The 16,671-nt window shown below is 37.8% G+C and overlaps 1 protein-coding gene across 1 annotated transcript in view; it reads right to left on the reverse strand.

Moving 5' to 3' along the window:
* Positions 1 to 16,671, reverse strand: part of UNC45B (unc-45 myosin chaperone B) — an 83,866-nt gene that overhangs the window by 6,448 nt on the left and 60,747 nt on the right. Inside the window, exons 17-18 of the mRNA XM_053707426.1 lie at positions 5,124 to 5,239; positions 183 to 300 (exon numbers count right to left, since the gene is read on the reverse strand). Of these exons, the coding sequence (XP_053563401.1) occupies positions 183 to 300; positions 5,124 to 5,239 (234 nt within the window). The remainder of the gene's footprint in view (positions 1 to 182; positions 301 to 5,123; positions 5,240 to 16,671) is intronic.

A 16,671-nucleotide genomic window follows, 5' to 3' on the forward strand; every position in this document is an offset into this window, starting at 1 on the left:
TAGGTCTATTTGGATGGTGATCCCTTTTTCATAAAATGTAGACCATTTCTTCCCTCATACTCATCGTGTATTTCATGTGGGTTCACTATTGGCTCATACATGAGTTCTATAATGCGGCTGTTTTACCAATATCTCCTCCCCAATTGTTCTCGAGTATATAGCAGGTCACATGCTCCACTCACCTCTTTGTTTGTCGCCATGTTACACATGCACTCAGTGGCAGCTTGCTGAATCTGCTCATGATTCTCAAACATGTAGTTTTCAATTTCAGGAAGAGCCTTTTCCTTTACAATTTTACTCCTTCAAGATATAGATATGAATGCAAAGTATTAATTACATATAAATTAATATCATAAGTGGCACTATAAAGTAATAATGTAGACCGGTATGTTTTGAGAAAGGACAGTGAAAACAATTGTCTTTGACACCATCTATTTTTTACATTTAGATTTATTCCAGCTTGTATATGCATTGGTTACCCTCACTAACACTACTTTATAAGTTTTCTTGTAATAGACAACAAATTTGAACAAATATGACTATAATCAAAAACAAAGGCAATGATTGAATTACAAGGGGAGGTCTAAACTAAAGCACTAACATCACTGCACACTTGTACTGGCAAGAGATGGCCTTAAAGGGATAGTCTAGTCAAAAATAAACTTTCATGATAAAGATAGAGCATGCAATTTTAAGCAACTTTCTACTTTACTCCTATTAGCATTTTTTCTTCATTCTCTTGGTATCTTTATTTAAAAAGCAGGAATGTATAAGCTTAGGAGCCAGCCCATTTATGGTTCAGAACATGGGTAGCACTTGCTGATTGGTGTCTAAATGTAGCCATCCAATCAGCAAGCGCTACCCAGATGCTGAACCAAAAATGGGTCGGCTCCTAAGATTACTATATATCTTACTGTCTAGGTGAGGTATTACAAAAACTTCACACTTTCCTTAATTTTTTAATTGCATTAAAAGGGTATTTCAGTGGGGAGAAAATGCTTTACTTAAAGGGACAGTATACACCAACTTTCATAATACTACAGGTAATAAACACTGCTATAAAGAAAAATATGTACAGATAATGATCTAAATATCCAGTATAAAACCTTTTAAAAACGTACTCCCAGTTTAGCACCGTTGATGAGGTTAGCCTGGGACACCCAGTGAAAGGGACTTGGAAAACAAGAACTGCATACACCCCACTACCCCCTTCCTTGCATATGAAAAGGCAGATTATACAAAAAGGAGCCGCAGGAAACTTAGACATGAGTATACATCTAAAACTTTGGGACTTGGTTAGGAGTCTCAAAATCATCACAATGTTATTAAAAAATAGTCTATATATTTTTACAAAAACACCCCAGGATGGGCTATATAAATGGCAAAAGCTGTAGAATAAAACTCATAACTAAACTGTTAAAAAGTACACTAACACCTATAAACTACCTATTAACCCCTAAACCGAGGCCCTCCCACATCACAAATACTAAAATAAAATTATTAACCCCTAATCTGCCGCTCCAGATATCGCTGCCACTTAAAAAATGTATTAACCCCTATTCTGTCGCTCCCCGACATCGTCGCCACTATAATAAACCTATTAACCCCTAAAGCGCCGCCCTCCAGCATCGCAAACACTATTGAAAGATTAACCCCTAATCTGCCATCGGCCCACACCGCCGCAATAATAAACCTATTAACCACTAAACCGCAAGCCCCCCACAACGAAATATACTAAAATAAACTATTAACCCCTAAACCTCTGGCCTCCTACATCACTACATAATATATATTAACCCCTAAACCTAATCCTAACGTAACCCTAAGCCTAAGTCTAACCCTAACACCCCCTAACTTAAATATAATTAAAATAAATCTAAATTAAACTTACAATTATTACCTAAATAATTCTTATTTAAATATAAAAACTTACCTATAAAATAAAACCTATGCTAGCTACAAAATAAATAATAGTTACATTGTAGCTATCTTAAGTTTTATTTTTATTTCATAGGTAAGTTTGTATTTATTTTAACTAGGTAGACTAGTTAGGAAATAGTTATTAACTATTTACTAACTACCTAGCTAAAATAAATACAAATTTACGTGTAAAATAAAACCTAACCTGCCTTACACTAAAACCTAACATTACAATAAAATAAAATAAATTAATAAAATACAATTATCTACATTACAAAAAAAACAAACACTAAATTACACAAAATAAAAAATAAAATGATCAAAAATAAAAACGAATTACTGCTAATCTAATAGCCCTATCAAAATTAAAAGCCCCCCCCAAAAAATAAAAAAATAAAAACCTAGCCTACACTAAACTACCAATGGCCCTTAAAAGGGCCCTTTGCAGGGCATTGCCCCAAAGAAATCAGCTCCTTTACGTGTAAAAAAAATACAAACAACCCCCAACCATAAAACCCACCACCCACACAACCAAACCCCCCAAATAAAATTCTATCTAAATAAACATAAGCTAACCATTGCCCTGAAAAGGGCATTTGAATGGGCATTGCCCTTAAAAAGGGCATTTAGTTCTTTTACATTGCCCAAACCCTAAGCTAAAAATAAAACCCACCCAATAAACTCTTAAAAAACCTAACGCTAACCCCCGACGATCCACTTACAGTTTTCGAAGACCGGACATCCATCCTCATCCAGGCGGCATAAGTCTACATCCAAGCGGGCAGAAATCCTCTTTGAAGCCAGCAGTCTTCATCCAGACGGCATCTTCTATCTTCATCCATCCGGCGTGGAGCGGGTCCATCTTCAAGACATCCGGCGCAGAGCATCCTCTTCTTCCGATGGTCGCTGAAGAATGAAGTTTCCCTTTAAGTGACATCATCCAAGATGGTGTCCCTTACATTCCGATCGGCTGATAGAATTCTATCAGCCAATAGGAATTAGAGGGGAAAAAATCCTATTGGCTGTTGCAATCAGCCAATAGGATTGAGCTTGCATTCTATTGGCTGATTGGAATAGCCAATAGAATGCAAGCTTAATCCTATTGGCTAATTGGATCAGCCAATAGGATGAAAGCTCAATCCTATTGGCTGATAGCAACAGCCAATAGGATTTTTCCCCTTTAATTTCTATTGGCTGATAGAATTCTATCAACCAATCGGAATGTAAGGGATGCCATCTTGAAAAACGTCACTTAAAGGGAAACTTCAGTGACCATTGGAAGAAGAGGCTGCTCTGCACCGAATGTCTTTAAGATGGATCCGCTCTGCGCCGGATGGATAAAGATAGAAGATGCCATCGGGATGAAGACTTCTGGCCGCTTGGATGAAGACTTCTGCCGGCTTCGATGAGGACTTCTGCCTGCTTGGATGAAGACTTCTGCCGCCTAGATGAGGATGGATGTCCGGTCTTCGAAAACTGTAAGTGGATCATCGGGGGTTAGTGTTAGTTTTTTTTAAGGGTTTATTGGGTGGGTTTTATTTTTAGCTTAGGGTTTGGGCAATGTAAAAGAGCTAAATGCCCTTTTCAGGGCAATGGTTAGCTTAGGTTTATTTAGATAGAATTTTAGTTGGGGGGTTTGGTTGTGTGGGTGGTGGGTTTTACTGTTGGGGGTTGTTTGTATTTTTTTTTACAGGTAAAAGAGCTGATTTCTTTGGGGCAATGCTCCACAAAAGGCCCTTTTAAGGGCCATTGTCAGTTTAGTGTAGGCTAGGTTTTTGGTTTTTTTTTGGGGGGGGAGGGCTTTTTTATTTTGATAGGGCTATTAGATTAGGAGTAATTCATTTTTATGTTTGATAATTTCGTTTTTTATTTTGTGTAATTTAGTGTTTATTTGTTTTTTATAATTTAGATAATTGTATTTTATTAATTTAATTTAATTTATTTTATTGTAATGTTAGGTTTTAGTGTAAGGCAGGTTAGGTTTTATTTCACAGGTAAGTTTGTATTTATTTTAACTAGTTAGTTAGTAAATAGTTAATAACTATTTACTAACTAGTCTACCTAGTTAAAATAAATACAAACTTACCTGTGAAATAAAAATAAAACCTAAGCTAGCTACAATGTAACTATTATTTATTTTTAGCTAGCTTAGTTTTTTTTTTACAGGTAAGTATTTAGTTTTAAATAGGAATTATTTAGGTAATAATTGTAAGTTTAATTTAGATTTATTTTAATTATATTTAAGTTAGGGGTGTTAGGGTTAAATTTAGGGTTAGGTTTAGCGGTTAATATATTTATTTAGTGTTAGTGATGTGGGAGGCCAGAGGTTTAGGGGTTAATAACTGTAGTATAGTGGCGGCGACATTGGGGGCGGCTGATTAGGGGTTAATAACTGTAATGTAGGTGGCGGCTATATCGGGAGCGGCAGATTAGAGGTTAATAAGTGTATTTAAGTGGCGGTGATATCGGGAGCGGCAGATTAGGGGTAAATAGTTTTATTTAGGTGGTGCCGATGCTAGGGGCAGAAGATTAGGGGTTAATAACATTATGTAGGTTGCGGCGATGTTAGGGGCAGCAGATTAGGGGTGTTTAGACGTGGTTTTTATGTTAGGGTGTTAGGTTTAAACATAACTTTTTCTTTCCCCATAGACATCAATAGGGCTGCGTTACAGAGCTTTTGTTTCCGCGATCGCAGGTGTTAGGCTTTTTTTTTTTGCCGGCTATCCACATTGATGTCTATGGGGAAATCGTGCACGAGCATGTAAAAAAAAAATGCTTGTATTTGGGTGAGGTATGGAGCTCAATGTCACCATATCGCCCACGCAAGCCGGGTTTTTAAAAACTTGTAATAGCAGCGCTATAGGGAGGTGAATTAATGACGCTTTTGTGGCACTCGTTAATTTCCCTATAGCGCTGAAAACTCGTAATCTAGCTGTATATATTTTAACCCATTCTAAGGCATAAATACATAGTCAAAGCAGAGTACCCTGCACCCTCTGTACCACTCCACTTGAGAATATGCATGTATGCACAGTTAAACAAAATAACTCAAAATAACCTACTCTGACACAAAACAGTTTACTTTTTTCAATTGGATTTCCTATTAAGCTAAGTTTCACTAACGTCTTAATTTCCAAAATATGTATTTTATTCAAAAACATAAGTTAAACTATTAATAGTAATTTACTGTTCACAGTACAAACCTCAGCTTGTCACTCTTTCCAGCTAAATTAGTAAGGCCAAGGAGTCCTTCAAAGTTCTGGATGCCATCTCTCTCTGTGTTCAGTAAACTGACCAAAGGACGGACAACTTCATACACCTGCACAGGAAAGGGTAGGAATGCAAAGTATTTCAAGGAACATAATGGTCAAAACTGAAATGTGCATGTGGATTTCAAATAATTACATTTGCTAAATAACAAACTAAGAGAGAGGGTATATAGTGGTAGAAAAGCTTCTCACATAATGAGCCAGATTATGAAAGGAGCGCTAACAGTTATATGCAAGAGATAAGGGTTTTTTCGCTGGTGTTTGCGCAAAGTCGGTTTTTCCACTCATATAACAAGTCAAAAGTAAACGCGATCGCTTGAGCACAATCGTGATTTACGCTTGAATGATTACTACATCCTCAGAGCTCTGGTTAATTGTTTTAACAAACAAAAAAGTTGCACAAATCAAATAAAAAATATATTACAAAGTACAGTTACACTCATAATAATACCATCTAACAAAAAAATATTAAATAAATATTGCACAAAAAAAGTTGTAAGTGCTCAAAGATTTGAGGTCTCAGGCGTAAGAGAAATAAATAAAAAGGAAGGCAAAGGGCTTTAACATAGAGATACATTCTTATAAATGTCTAAAAATGTATATATATATATACATATACAAACATGTAGAGATAGGTGCACTCCCACTAACAAGCTTCATATCCCAGGGTGCTAACAGTAGTAGATAGAGCTGAAGGACGAAGCACAATTTTATTTCGGGGTGTTCACCCCTTCATCAGACCAACAGTTGTCATGGTACAGTTGTCATGTCATGGTAATTACCAAAGTATTTACATATAATAATTGACACAGAAATTACATTAGAAAAAAGTAGAAAATGGAAATTAGAAATATATATGGCTAAATAAACCGATATACATATAGCACATCCTTAAGCAAAAAATCTGATATACACATATGTACAATTCTGCCCTGACTTGTTAGATGATATAGCATAATATAATAATCTAATATATGTAAGCAGATAAATCCACTACATACTGACTAACATTAAAAAGGATCCCCTAAAACTAAAATATATATCAAACATAATATATATGCCATGGAATTATACCATTAGAACAGACTATGAATACAATGTAAGTAAACTGTTCAAAATAATGAGAGCAGTGACCATTATATGTGTATTTAGTTAGGGAAAAGTCATATGCGCTTGTATGAGTAAATGTGTCATATAGGCTAAAAGATATATATATATGTATACATCAGTAACAAAAGGGAAGTCCAATTAAAGAACATACATATACACATATATATATATATATATATACATATATATCCATAGCTGGGTGCCAAAAAGGAGGTTCATGCTAGATAGATAGATAAATCAGACAAAAAGAGAGTAATGTTGCTCGGCATAACGTTAATAGTAATCAAGTGTATAGAATTGAGTGTTGGCGTTAACTGTTATCCTAAATGCCTGGTTAAAGGATAAACTACTCCTCCTTAGTAGTTTAAAAAAGTGTAGGTGCTAAAATTAAAAAAGGGGGTAACTGGCGCTAATGGTTAAATTAGCTAGGATAACACTACCAGAATGGTGACTGTTATATTAATAGACGGCTGTCCGTCAGAGTGAAGATTTAAACAAGTGATACGGGTATCTAATATTGTCCTACTAATGACTTAAAAAAACTATATAGTGTTACAATTCTTAATTTGATATAGTGTCAGCGAGTTTTAGTAAACAAAAATTGTGATGAAGGTATTTACCTATTTGACATCGTCAATACTAATGTGAGTGAAATATAAGATAATGTGAAAATGTTGAAATAGTTACGTGTATACGTCAGATATGGTGGACAATTGAGGTCTATATGTATAGAGAATAAGTGACAGATTGTGTAGTAAAAAAATGAATATCTATGGCTGTTAATGCATAAAATATTAATTCCTAAAAAAGATAATAAGTGACAGATTGTGTAGTAAAAAATGAATTTCTATGGCTGTTACTGCATAAAATATTTATTCCTAAAAAATCAATAAAACAACATCAATATAATTAAAATGGTTCAAATATTATATTCGGGACGTCTCCCTTGTAATCAGTGATATCTGTCGACAAGAAGTTTGCTCAGCCGCAGTTAACTGGGCATATTTGGTGGTATGTGATACAGTGTTACTGCAAATCGTAAGGTACCTTACAGTTAGAGATGTTTATGAAGGCTGACAGACCGGGCGTGCGTTTATTCTGTCCTTGCACCGGGTCTCAGTATGGTGGTGTATTTCGCGGCTTCAAAGACAAAACAGCTCGCTGATATCGTGATTGGCGGTTTGGGTTACACACCCCTTTTCTGATAAGTAGAACGTCTGGTGTTCCGTAGAAATATATCGGCCAATATATTAATAATGATGACTTGTTTCTTTTACTGAAATGATGGTAGTTGAACAAAGGTCAGACAAATTTGTGCCTGCTGTAGCCGTATTTAAAAACGGTTGTAGTAGTAAACGTGGATACTCGCTATTTGCTGATCAGATCCCTGGTCCTTGCAGCGGTTTTATCTCCTAAATCAAAAAATTAGAGAGTCCACAGGAGGGGCTGGATCGCAGCTTTTGCGTGTATTTCAATCTTTGGTGGGTTCCACATAAAAACAAGCTTTCTGGAGTAAATTCTACGCGTTTCACCCTGAGAGGGCTTTATCAAGATACTCCAGGTGTATATTACAGACTTTTTAAAGGTGTACTTTGGATATCATTGGTTGATTGCTTCTTGATTCCTATTGGATCCGGTACACAACACCCCTTTTCATAAAGGTGGACTATAGGTGTTGCTTATGCATATACATAAGGTGATAGGAGATAATGGTTATATACCACCTTATGTATATGCATAAGCAACACCTATAGTCCACCTTTATGAAAAGGGGTGTTGTGTACCGGATCCAATAGGAATCAAGAAGCAATCAACCAATGATATCCAAAGTACACCTTTAAAAAGTCTGTAATATACACCTGGAGTATCTTGATAAAGCCCTCTCAGGGTGAAACGCGTAGAATTTACTCCAGAAAGCTTGTTTTTATGTGGAACCCACCAAAGATTGAAATACACGCAAAAGCTGCGATCCAGCCCCTCCTGTGGACTCTCTAATTTTTTGATTTAGGAGATAAAACCGCTGCAAGGACCAGGGATCTGATCAGCAAATAGCGAGTATCCACGTTTACTACTACAACCGTTTTTAAATACGGCTACAGCAGGCACAAATTTGTCTGACCTTTGTTCAACTACCATCATTTCAGTAAAAGAAACAAGTCATCATTATTAATATATTGGCCGATATATTTCTACGGAACACCAGACGTTCTACTTATCAGAAAAGGGGTGTGTAACCCAAACCGCCAATCACGATATCAGCGAGCTGTTTTGTCTTTGAAGCCGCGAAATACACCACCATACTGAGACCCGGTGCAAGGACAGAATAAACGCACGCCCGGTCTGTCAGCCTTCATAAACATCTCTAACTGTAAGGTACCTTACGATTTGCAGTAACACTGTATCACATACCACCAAATATGCCCAGTTAACTGCGGCTGAGCAAACTTCTTGTCGACAGATATCACTGATTACAAGGGAGACGTCCCGAATATAATATTTGAACCATTTTAATTATATTGATGTTGTTTTATTGATTTTTTAGGAATAAATATTTTATGCAGTAACAGCCATAGAAATTCATTTTTTACTACACAATCTGTCACTTATTATCTTTTTTAGGAATTAATATTTTATGCATTAACAGCCATAGATATTCATTTTTTTACTACACAATCTGTCACTTATTCTCTATACATATAGACCTCAATTGTCCACCATATCTGACGAATACACGTAACTATTTCAACATTTTCACATTATCTTATATTTCACTCACATTAGTATTGACGATGTCAAATAGGTAAATACCTTCATCACAATTTTTGTTTACTAAAACTCGCTGACACTATATCAAATTAAGAATTGTAACACTATATAGTTTTTTTAAGTCATTAGTAGGACAATATTAGATACCCGTATCACTTGTTTAAATCTTCACTCTGACGGACAGCCGTCTATTAATATAACAGTCACCATTCTGGTAGTGTTATCCTAGCTAATTTAACCATTAGCGCCAGTTACCCCCTTTTTTAATTTTAGCACCATAACGTTAATAGTAACCAGGGGTCAAATCTTGTTGATATCAAAATACAAAATAATTTCCAATAATTAATCAAATCATATTCAGAGTTGAGTCCCCCTGGTACTCTAGTCCTTAACTTAAAAATCCAAAACATCTCACGCTTGCCGAGCAACTGATTCCTGTCTCCTCCTCTAGGGGGCAGCTTGACATATTCAATAGCTTGCCACCTGAATGTGGCATTACTTTTTTTGTGAATGTCCTTAAAATGCTTGACCAGGGGAGTACTGGCTTCACCCAATTTAATAGTGGATAAATGGTGCCTGATCCTAGTATTCACCTCAGTCGTGGTAAGACCTACGTACTGAAGGTGACACTCTATACAGGAGATAAGATAGATTACATAGGAGGATGTACAGTTTAGGCAGGAGGAGATCTTAAAAGTCTCCCCAGTCACTTCCGACCTGAACTCATCAGAAACAGTGATAAATTCACAAGGCCTGCACCTTGTCCTGCCGCACCTGTACATCCCCCTATGATGCAACCAGGAACTCTGTCTATTTGAATTGTTGACCAATACCTCTGACGGGGCCAAAATATTCCCCAATGTCCTGCTCTTCCTATAGGAGCAGCACAGTCCTCCCTCTACACAGTTTGCAAGGTTATCGTCGGCTGACAACAAACTAAAATGTTTGTTAACAATCCTACAGATATCCCTGTATTGCGAGCTGTAGTCTGTCACAAAAGTGACTCTGTTTTGGGCATTACTGGCCAATGTCTCATTTTGTCTATTGGACCCCTTCAAAAGTGAGCATCGTCCAAGAGATCAACCTGTCTCTGTGCTCTATTTATTACATGGCCAGGGTAGCCTCTCTCTCTGAGTCTATTTCGCATTTCCTTATCTGTTCTCTGCAAATGTCTGTTTCACTACAATTACGTTTAACTCTAATCAGCTGTCCCTTGGCTACCGCCATAGGGACATGTACTGGGTGACAACTCTTTGCATGAAGCAAAGTATTCTTAGAAATAGGCTTCCTATACAGGGAGTGCAGAATTATTAGGCAAGTTGTATTTTTGAGGATTAATTTTATTATTGAACAACAACCATGTTCTCAATGAACCCAAAAAACTCATTAATATCAAAGCTGAATAGTTTTGGAAGTAGTTTTTAGTTTGTTTTTAGTTATAGCTATTTTAGGGGGATATCTGTGTGTGCAGGTGACTATTACTGTGCATAATTATTAGGCAACTTAACAAAAAACAAATATATACCCATTTCAATTATTTATTTTTACCAGTGAAACCAATATAACATCTCAACATTCACAAATATACATTTCTGACATTCAAAAACAAAACAAAAACAAATCAGTGACCAATATAGCCACCTTTCTTTGCAAGGACACTCAAAAGCCTGCCATCCATGGATTCTGTCAGTGTTTTGATCTGTTCACCATCAACATTGCGTGCAGCAGCAACCACAGCCTCCCAGACACTGTTCAGAGAGGTGCACTGTTTTCCCTCCTTGTAAATCTCACATTTGATGATGAACCACAGGTTCTCAATGGGGTTTAGATCAGGTGAACAAGGAGGCCATGTCATTAAATTTTCTTCTTTTATACCCTTTCTTGCCAGCCACGCTGTGGAGTACTTGGACGCGTGTGATGGAGCATTGTCCTGCATGAAAATCATGTTTTTCTTGAAGGATGCAGACTTCTTCCTGTACCACTGCTTGAAGAAGGTGTCTTCCAGAAACTGGCAGTAGGACTGGCAGTTGAGCTTGCCTCCATCCTCAACCCGAAAAGGCCCCACAAGCTCATCTTTGATGATAGCATCCCAAACCAGTACTCCACCCCCACCTTGCTGGCGTCTGAGTCGGACTGGAGCTCTCTGCCCTTTAACAATCCAGCCACGGGCCCATCCATCTTGCCCATCAAGACTCACTCTCATTTCATCAGTCCATAAAACCTTAGAAAAATCAGTCTTGAGATATTTCTTGGCCCAGTCTTGACGTTTCAGCTTGTGTGTCTTGTTCAGTGGTGGTCATCTTTCAGCCTTTCTTACCTTGGCCATGTCTCTGAGTATTGCACACCTTGTGCTTTTGGGCACTCCAGTTATGTTGCAGCTCTGAAATATGGCCAAACTGATGGCAAGTGGCATCTTGGCAGCTGCACGCTTGACTTTTCTCAGTTCATGGGCAGTTATTTTGCGCCTTGGTTTTTCCACACACTTCTTGCAACCCTGTTGACTATTTTGAATGAAACGCTTGATTGTTTGATGATCACGCTTCAGAAGCTTTGCAATTTTAAGAGTGCTGCATCCCTCTGCAAGATATCTCACTATTTTTTACTTTTCTGAGCCTGTCAAGTCCTTCTTTTGACCCATTTTGCCAAAGGAAAGGAAGTTGCCTAATAATTATGCACACCTGATATAGGGTGTTGATGTCATTAGACCACACCCCTTCTCATTACAGAGATGCAGATCACCTAATATGCTTAATTGGTAGTAGGCTTTCGAGCCTATACAGCTTGGAGTAAGACAACATGCATAAAGAGGATGATGTGGTCAAAATACTCATTTGCCTAATAATTCTGCACTCCCTGTACATATTGCTATGGATCCGTCCACCTGCAGTTAATGTCAAATCCAAGTAATTAATAGTCTTCAGATTTTTCTCAAACGTGAATCTCAGACCCACCGTATTAGTATTTAAAGCATTAACAAAACCAATCAATGCAATCTCAGAGCCCTGCCAAATAAAGAGCAGGTCGTCAATATAGCGCCTATAAAAGGTAATATTTTCTCTGAACCTATTATTATCTCCATAGATGTGGGACAGCTCCCACCAACCCATAAAGATGTTGGCATATGAGGGCGCAAATTTGGCCCCCATGGCTGTCCCACACCTCTGGAGATAATAATGCTCCCCAAACCGAAAATAGTTGTGAGTGTGAAACCGGTAGCTCTCACTACAAACTCCACCAAGTCTGTATCCAATTCAGAAAAATTCTGCAAAATAAAGGACAAAGCCTTAAGACCTTCCTTGTGTGGAATTGAGGAGTATAAAGCCACCACGTCCACAGTCAACCACATATGGCCGTGAGCATCCCAACAAAAAGTATCCATAAGGTTAAGTAAGTCTTTAGTATCCTTCAGGTAACATTGTAAAGAAGTCACCAATGGATACAAGATGGTATCAAGCCACTGGGATAGGTGTTCCAATAAGGAGCCTATCCCACTCACTATAGGACACCCCTGTACCTCAGTTAAAGTCTTGTGCACTTTTGGAAGATGGTGAAAGATGGGTACCACTGGATGTTCTACAAACAAAAAGTCATGTGTATCCTGATCAAAAAACCCATCTTCCAAACCATCATCCAGAAGTGTCCTGAGTTCTCTCTGAAAAAAACAAAGTAGGATCTCTGTCAAGCTTTTGATAGTTAGTATCATTATGCAATTGTCTATGAGCTTCCCTAATATACTCAGATTTATCTAGTACAACCATAGAGCCACCTTTATCAGCTGAGCGAATGACCAAACTGTCATTCTGTTGTAACTCAAGTAATGCCTGTCTTTCACGATAGGATAAGTTCAACCTGCGGTTGCTAGTCTCATTCTTTACTGAGGATAGTGACGTAAGATCTCTTTCTATCCTTTTGAAAAAAGTCTCCAGGACGGGCCCACGATATTGTATAGGATAAAAATCAGAAGATTTTTTAAAACTGCTAAAACTTCTGATAGTACGCGTCCCTATTTCAGTGGTCCCTTGCCTCCTCAGCTTACTTAAGGACAAAACATCACATGACTCAGAAAAAGATAAAGAGACAGCCTCTTGTGTAGATGTATGTCTGTGGCCTGAATTATGACTAGTGTCAGTGTCAATATGAATATCCGCACTATGAAAGAATTTTTTTAAAGTTAAATTCCTAATTAACCTATTCACATCTAACATAGTGTTAAAGAGGTTAAATGAGGTAGTAGGGGCAAAATTCAAACCGTAGCTGAGAACCTTTAATTGGGTATCTGACAAGGTTACAGAAGATAAATTAATCACATTATAAATGTTGTCACATGAATCCATTACTGATATTTGGTGTTCTTGTTCAACCTCTGGGGGTACCTCTTCTCCTGTCCTATCCCTGTTTTGTCTTGTACCTGGTGAAAAACCTATTCAAAAGCCCTACGATCTTCCCCTGTGGTACTCATCTCATTATTGCTAGATGTCTGATTGGTGTTACTTATATATTTAGTACCTTTCATAGTATGTGACTTATTTTGTGCTTTTTTAGGAATACTTGAACTTTGTGTGTTATATTCCTTTGATCTCGCAGCCCCTGTATCAGTCATATTAGTAGAACCATTAATACTCACTTGTTTTTGTGTACTTTGTGTATTCTTCAAAATACCCCTAGGTACCACTATAGATTCCTCACCTCCTGAGGCCCCAGTATCATCACCTGAGTCTCCCTCACTGCCAGAAGACCTGTATGTACCTGTATTGTGAGATGATGTTTGCTAATGTTGTCCTCTACCTCTACCCCTACCTCTACCTTTACTCCTAGATCTACCTTTCCTATTGTTAGAGCCACTCCTAGAATGATGCCATACATAAACCATTTGATTATCATAATCAGCCTTGTCCCTGAGATATTTTGAATGTTTAATGTTTAAAATCTCTTTCTTAGACTCAGACAATGCTAGTCTTAAAATACCATCAAACTTAGGGTAATCCAATTCTAGCTTCCTGTTGTTCAGTTCTACCTGTAATAGATCAATTTCACTTTTGACATTAGTTATCAGTTTAGTTTTGTACAGAATTAACAAATGCATCAATCTGACAGAACATTCAGTCAATACAGTATTCCAAGTCTCAATGAATTCCTTATCAGAGACATCAAAGGTGGGGTATTTATTTAATCTGAGACCCCTGGGAATAATGTTCAATTTAATATATTTTTCAAAGGTCCAGATCTCAAACTGTAGCTTGTGTTCCTTGATGAGTAGTTTCTCTATATCATCAAATAGTGTACTCAAAGAGTAGGTAGAAATGTCCGTCGAAAAAAACTGTGTCTAATTCACGGTTATCATATCCTCTTTCTGTTATAGGTAACAGGGAATAGTAACTCACAATGCTGGATCATTTATATATAGGTATAGAAATATATTGTACCAAAATACTATCAGATATACAGTATCTCACAAAAGTGAGTACACAGCTCACATTTTTGTAAATATTTTATTATATCTTTTCATGTGACAACAATGAAGAAATTACACTTTGCTACAATATAAAGTAGTGAGTGTATAGCCTGTATAACAGTATAAATTTGCTGTCCCCTCAAAATAACTCAACACATAGCCATTAATGTCTAAACCGTTGGCAACAAAAGTAAGTACACCCCTAAGTGGAAATGTCCAAATTGGGCCCAAAGTGTCAATATTTTGAGTGGCCACCATTATTATCCAGCACTGCCTTAACCCTCTTGGGCATGGAGTTCATCAGAGCTTTGCAGGTTGCCACTGGAGTCCTCTTCCACTCCTCCATGACGAAATCATAGAGCTGGTGGATGTTAGAAACCTTGCGCTCCCCCACCTTCCATTTGAGGATGCCCCACAGATGCTCAATAGAGTTTAGGTCCGGAGACATGCTTGGCCAGTCCATCACCTTTACCCTCAGCTTCTTTAGCAAGGCAGTGGTCATCTTGGAGGTGTGTTTGGGGTTGTTATCATGTTGGAATACTCCCCTGTGGCCCAGTCTCCGAAGGGAGGGGATCATGCTCTGCTTCAGTATGTCACAGTACATGTTGGTATTCATGGATCCCTCAATGAACTGTAGCTCCCCAGTGCCCAGTGCCGGCAGCACTCATGCAGGCCCAGACCATGACACTCCCACCACCAAGCTTGACTGTAGTCAAGACACACTTGTATTTGTACTCCTCACCTGTTTGCCGCCACACACGCTTGACACCATCTGAACCAAATAAGTTTATCTTGGTCTCATCGGACCACAGGACATGTTTCCAGTAATCCATGTCCTTAGTCAGCTTGTCTTCAGCAAACTGTTTATGGACTTTCTTGTGCATCATCCCTAGAAGAGGCTTCCTCCTGGGACGACAGCCATGCAGACCAATTTGATGCAGTGTGCAGCGTATGGTCTGAGCACTGACAGGCTGACCCCCCACCCCTTAAACCTCTGCAGCAATGCTGGCAGCACTCAAACGTCTATTTCCCCAAGACAACCTCTGGATATGACGCTGAGCACGTGCACTCAACTTATTTGGTCGAGCATGGCAAGGCCTGTTCTGAGGGGAACCTGTCCTTTGAAACCGCTGTATGGTCTTGTCCATCATGCTGCAGCTCAGTTTCAGGGTCTTGGCAATCTTCTTATAGCCTAGGCTGTCTTTATGTAGAGCAACAATTTTTTTTCCAGATCCTCAGAGAGTTCTTTGCCATGAGGTGCCATGTTGAACTTCCAGTGACCAGTATTAGAGAGTGTGAGAGCGAAAAAACACACCTGCTCCCCATTCACACCTGAGACCTTGTAACACAAACAAGTCACATGACACCGGAGAGGGAAAATGGCTAATTGGGCCCAATTTGGACATTTCCACTTAGGGGTGTACTCACTTTTGTTGCCAACGGTATTTTGAGGGGACAGCAAATTTACACTGTTATACAGGCTGTACACTCACTACTTTACATTGTAGCAAATTATAATTTCTTCATTGTTGTCACATGAAAAGATATAATAAAATATTTACAAAAATATGAGGGGTGTACTCACTTTTGTGAGATAATGTATATATATATATATATATATATATATATGTGTATTTATTAATAAATAGAACATATTCTTCTATGTGAAGAACATTGGAATGTGAAATATTCATATTTTCATGTCGGGCTAGCAATCAGGTTTGCACTTGAGTTGGGTGCTAGGTTTTTTCCGACTTTTTTTGCTCCATTGACTTCTATGGGGGAATACGTGAACACACACACAATATTCTAAGTTCTGCTTTTTGCGCTTGTTGGGTCAACAGTTTACTTTCAACTCATAATACGAGCGCAACCCAACTTGTACAATAGATAGATATTCATATACCTGTATATATGTATATATCTATACCTATATATAATCATGTGTATATATATAGGTATAAATATATATTCATATTTTGTTATGTGAAGAATATTGGGATGTAAAATATATTTATATTTTCATGTTGGGTTATCGCACATCAGAATATTCTATTGTGTTTGCCCACGAGTAGGGTGCTTTTTCTACCTTTTTTGCACCATTGACTCCCACGGGGGAGTACATTAAAGAGCACATGATATTTTAAGTTTGGC

This window comes from Bombina bombina, chromosome 3, assembly GCF_027579735.1.
Source record: "Bombina bombina isolate aBomBom1 chromosome 3, aBomBom1.pri, whole genome shotgun sequence".
Classification (NCBI taxonomy): Eukaryota; Metazoa; Chordata; class Amphibia; order Anura; family Bombinatoridae; genus Bombina; species Bombina bombina.